The following is a 5,219-nucleotide window of genomic DNA, read 5'->3' as shown; positions in this document are numbered from 1 at the left end:
CGGTACGTGGGCCTCTCACTATTGCGGCCTCTCCCGTTGCGGAGCACAGGCTCCGGACGCACAGGCTCAGCGGCCATGGCTCATGGGCCCAGCCGCTCCACGGCATGTGGGATCTTCCCAGACCGGGGCATGAACCCATGTCCCCTGCATCGGCAGGCGGACTCTCAACCACTGCGCCACCAGGGAAGCCCATAATTAACCATTTTTAAGTGGCATTACACTTCAGTGGCATTAAGTATTGATAGATTCACATTGTTGTGCAACCATCACCACCATCCATCTCCAGAAATTTTTCATCTTCCCAGACTGAAACTCTGTATTCATCAAGCAATAACTCCCCAGTAACCACTCCCCCAGCCACTGGTAACCACTGTTCTACTTTCTGTTGACTACTCCACGTACCTCATATAAGTGGAATCATACGATATTTGTCCTTTGGTGCCTAGCTTATTTCCGTTGACATAATGTCCTCAAGGTAAATCCACGTGGTAGCATGTGTTAGAATATCCTTTCTTTTTAAAGTTGCATACTATTCAGTTGCGTGTATATGCCATGTTTTGTTTATCCATTCATCCATATGGACATTTGTTTCTGGGTTTTTTGGGGTTTTTTTTGTTTTTTAAATAAACACCCTTAAAGACTATTCAGTAAAGCAGTGGAAATAGGCAAGTCTCTGTTTACCCTTTGAGGAGCTTCTTATCAGCATAAGCAGGTGGAGGCAGGGACAGGTACACTGAAGAGAGAAGAGAGAAGTGGGGAGATCTGTTCTCCTGGCTTGGGATATTTTAGTTATTCCTTTAGAGTTTCAAGAGGACACCGGTAGCTGAGAATCTGCCTTGCCTTGTTGACCTTTTAATCCTCCTGTGGGCACTCCTTTGGCTTAGCTCACAATTCTAAGAAAAAGCCCTGTGCCCTACAGCTGCTCCAGCAGGGCTGTAGTTAACTGGGGAAAACAGAAAGCAAAGTGGGTGGCTGGGTGGAAGGTGCCATTTTCTGGAAACATCTACCTACTCTTGCTCATCCCCTGCCCCCAGGTGTTTGTGAACTTTGCTAAGCAGCAGACTGAAACTCATGACCTCCCTTTGCACCCTCGAGCTGCTGGAGCCAGTCGACAGGCCAAGGTACCCCTGCTACCCCTTCCCCATCCCCTGCTTGAGGCAGATTCTTGGCTCAGGGACCCAACTGGTCCACTGGGCCTGAGGGGCCCCAAGGCCCGTATATGCCTCCTGCAGAGAGCCCCGCCCATACCAGACCCCCACCGCTGCCCTGCCTCTCGTCACCTGTCCTGTGCTGCAGGACTTTTCAATCGGTAGTTGTGTAGGTTCCTCTTATAATCAGGAAACCTTTGGGTGGTATGGGAGAGCGTTTTTGAAAAGAACTTTTCCGCATAGTTTTGCTTACAGCAAAAAAGCACTTGGATTTTGGAAATAAGCAGGGAAGATAGGAGAGAATATTAAAACATTTCAGTTGTTGGGACACTTGATATATATGTCTGATCATATGTTTGAGTCTCAAAGGAAGGAAATTAACTGGCACTCATTTCAGTGGTGGACTCGTTTGGTTAGATCAAGACTTATTGTCTGTTTTGTAAAGAGGGCTCTTTGTTCTTTATCAAAATATCAAGACGATGAAGGAAGAAACAACAGAAGGTATGCATCCTGGCCTGTGATAACTCGGGGTAGGTGCCTCCAGGTTCCTGCCCTGACACAGCGCTCCATGTAAGGAGCACATTAATCCTAGTTCCCCAGAAAGAGAACAAGAGAGATCTGGAGAAAGTTCTGGAGGAGGTGCCAGGATACAGGTTCCTTGGTCTAAGCCTGGGATGTTAAAGGGTCCAATTAATAACTCAGCCATCCCCTCCTGACTTACCCGGAGAGTAAGTCAAATAAAAGCAAAGCATTTTTCCAATAAACAAAGAATGCAAAGCCTTATTTCCCATGAAGTTCTCATTCCTCCCACCAGTTTCTTGATTGCAAAAAAAAAAAAAAACAAGTATAGGTAATGACTGAAACACTCCTTTCCAAGGCACGGCTTGGGATGAATTTTTCCCCTTTCTCTTGACCAGTGGAGACCTAATGGCTACTTAGCAAAGCTGACTTTGCCTAGAAATGCCTATGTAGAGGCACCAGGGAAAGTGAGTTTTGCTGAGATTTTCCAGCCACTCTTTCTAATTTATAGATCTCGTAGTTGCTGTTCACACCAGTAGAAAATTATTCTTTGAAAGCCACTTGCAGTTACAAATCCTTTTTATAACTCAGAATACATAATTAGGTAGCAAAAGTGTTTCCTAGAGCTACAAATGGTCTCTGCACCCCAACCTGGCATATGCCCTCTTAAAGGGCTAATACTAGGTCATCTCTGGGCCTGACAGGGGGCACTCACAGGCTATGATCTGCAGCACTTAATTCCAAACTTTCCCCCCTTATTAGATGTGACCATTTTTCTGTTTTTTTCTGTCACATTTTAGCATACAAATATTAGAAACCTACGGCAACACATTTATTAAATTGGTATCTTTCTGTAATAAATTTGTGATTCAAAACCTAACTCTGACTCTATGACATACCACCCTTATAAAGGTTTGCAGAAATCCTCCTGCATAGCATTGTACATAAATAAATGTCATGAAACAAACAGTAATAATGTTTTTGTTTACATTATCCCACTTTAAAACAATTTTCCTCTGTAGGAAGTGGACAAAGGGAATTCTGCACCTCAAGGATGACCTAAATGGTGACTTCTGGGCTTTTGAGACAGTAAGAACATGATAACTTTCTTGGGCTAAAAAACACACCAAAAGGCACCATAGGAAATTGTACAGAGGGCGTGGCTGACGTGCATGTCAGCATGTAGCGCGCGGGGTGGGGGTGGGGTAGGGGTGTGGGCGTGAGTCTTTAAAACGTCTGGACTGTAGAATCAGAAGGACCTGCAGGATCATCGGCTCCAACCTTTACAGACCAGACAAGGAAGCAAGCATAAACTGTAAGCTTGGGTAATCTGATAGACTTCAGTGCCCTCAGCTGAGCTTCCTTCAGAGATTGACTGGCAGCTATTTGACTCAAAATCTAAAAGCCATCTCACCACCTCTCCAGAAAATTGAGATGAGTCCATCTGATCTCCTTCTACACTGCTTGTGTTTCCGCTGCAGCTGGAAAGGAACTCTGGGCAGCTGCAAGTGCAGGAGCCTTTGCCATATGGTCGTTCAATCAGGCCAACCAGCATAAGTAATCCCTTGGCAGCAGAAACAAACATATGTGAGGCACACAGCGAATTCCAAATGGGGGCTCTTTTAGAAGGAAACCAGAACTGACTTGCTCACCTGGAACACCTGATGGTGAAACTGACCCAGCCAAATGAGTGCAAAACCCTTTTCATCGGAACCACAGAAGTGGAAAACTCGGTCCATCTTCCTAGTGGCTGTGGCCTCCACATTGCTCTCATTTCAAGTGGATCTGCTTTTTTCTGTGTGTGTTTTATTTTTAAGGGGAAAATAAAATGCAAACATACTTATCACAAACTATCCAAATTCACTGATCTCCCTGTGTGCACCATCTGGTATAGATTTAGACATTCTTTGTGCCTCTATGGCTTCCCATCATTGCATGAGCTTCTGTGAGAATTATTACCACAGGAGTGCCAGTCACAGCAAGATTCTGCAATGCTGTGGTGGAAATGAATGGACTAGTCTTGATGTTCCATGTCAAGTCAGCTTCATATGGTTTGAAGACAATACCCAACTGGCAATGCATGTAAACATTATCCACTGTCAGCTGGGTATTATTTGCATCTAGGTTTTCCGTCTGTTTGCCCAGCTTATTTGAATGCCTGTCTCATAGGTATAATTAAGACAGGATACAAAGAGGCAAGAACAGGTGAGAGTGGCTCTTTGGTTGGCGATGAGATCCAACATGTCTTTGTAACTGTTTGAAGATGTTGAGGCCATTTCCACAGTGCCAACTTGTGCATTTCTGCAATGATGTTAGGAGGCAGTGCTTTCCAGGACATCTACTTGTTCACATAAAAATACACCAAGAATCAGAAAAAAATACTTTCAAACCAAATTATTTCAAAAGACTTACGGACAAGAACGGCAAATGGGCTTCCTTGCCAAGCAGCCTCCCATCTGTGACCCGCAGATGGGCTTCCTAGTTCACACAATTTCTAGAGCAGTGCTGCTCAATGCATGTTACACTGTGGGTACACTCCAGAGTCCAGGATACAGGCAGGTGTCAAAGAAAATAATCAATAAACAAACAATAAGAAGAATAGGAAAGAGTTTTATTTGAGCCAAACTGAGGACTATAGCCTGGAAGCCAGCTTCCCAGATTACTCTGAGAAACTGCTCTGGAGAATCGGTGCTTCTCAGCACAGTTTTATATCTTGTCAGAACAAAGAACAGTAAACAAGTCAGGGATACATTTCTTCCAAAAAAAAAAAGGACAGACCAGCACATACATGTACAGCATATGCAGTAGTGCCTTGGAACCTGGGAAGAGATTCTTATCATCAAAAGAGTACCAACATTGGTGTCCCAGGAAGAGGGGCATTTCATTTGCAACGTGGACATTCTTTACTTCTGGTCAATGTGCCCTTTTCTTTAATAATTAAATGTATGTTTGATAGGCCACAGACAGGCTGTTTCAGTTAGCATAAAATTTAACTCAGGTATAAGCCAGAATGACTTCCCCATACTTCGATATGTGAAAACTTCTTTCATGAGAGGTAAGAAAGGGAGGGAAGAGGAAGAGAAACATGCTGAGACCCAATAACTTATTGAGAAAGGGACGTGGGAGAAATTGAACCTGAAGTGGTGACGTTTTTCCCTGGGCGAGGAGAGTCCTGTGCTTCTCCAGAGGTAGAGAGAGGGTAGAAGGCAACACAGCTTTACATCCTGCACAGCTGCTGGCTTGCAGCTTTGCAAATAGTAGATTCTTGGCAAATAACTGCTGATAGAGTTTACAAAACCACTTTGGTAGCCTCAGAGCTTAATCTGGTTTTGACTTCTTTTTTTTAATCTACCAGTGACCAAAACCAAAATAATCACTTAAACTAGGGCTAGACTAGAGTTTGGGAGAGCCCAGGAGTGTACTATCATCCAGGTGCTTACATCACCCTGTTGCGTCCAGCTGGTTCTGTACATTTATATTAGCGACTACAGTATCACAAGGAAGAATGCTAAGAAGGGAGGGGGATCAGCAGTCATTCGTGGGGGGGGGGGG

The 5,219-nt window shown here is 44.3% G+C and overlaps 1 protein-coding gene across 1 annotated transcript in view; it reads left to right on the top strand.

Annotated features, from left to right (window-relative positions):
* Window positions 1-2,725, top strand: part of ABCA4 (ATP binding cassette subfamily A member 4) — a 130,898-nt gene extending 128,173 nt beyond the window's left edge. Inside the window, 2 exon segments of the mRNA XM_007468108.1 lie at window positions 1,035-1,121; window positions 2,690-2,725. Of these exon segments, the coding sequence (XP_007468170.1) occupies window positions 1,035-1,121; window positions 2,690-2,725 (123 nt within the window).
* Window positions 2,726-5,219: the final 2,494 nt, after the last annotated feature.

The sequence above is a fragment of the Lipotes vexillifer genome, unplaced genomic scaffold (genome assembly GCF_000442215.2).
Source record: "Lipotes vexillifer unplaced genomic scaffold, Lipotes_vexillifer_v1.1 scaffold905, whole genome shotgun sequence".
Taxonomy (NCBI): domain Eukaryota; kingdom Metazoa; phylum Chordata; class Mammalia; order Artiodactyla; family Lipotidae; genus Lipotes; species Lipotes vexillifer.
This window is presented reverse-complemented; position numbering and strand designations above follow the sequence as displayed.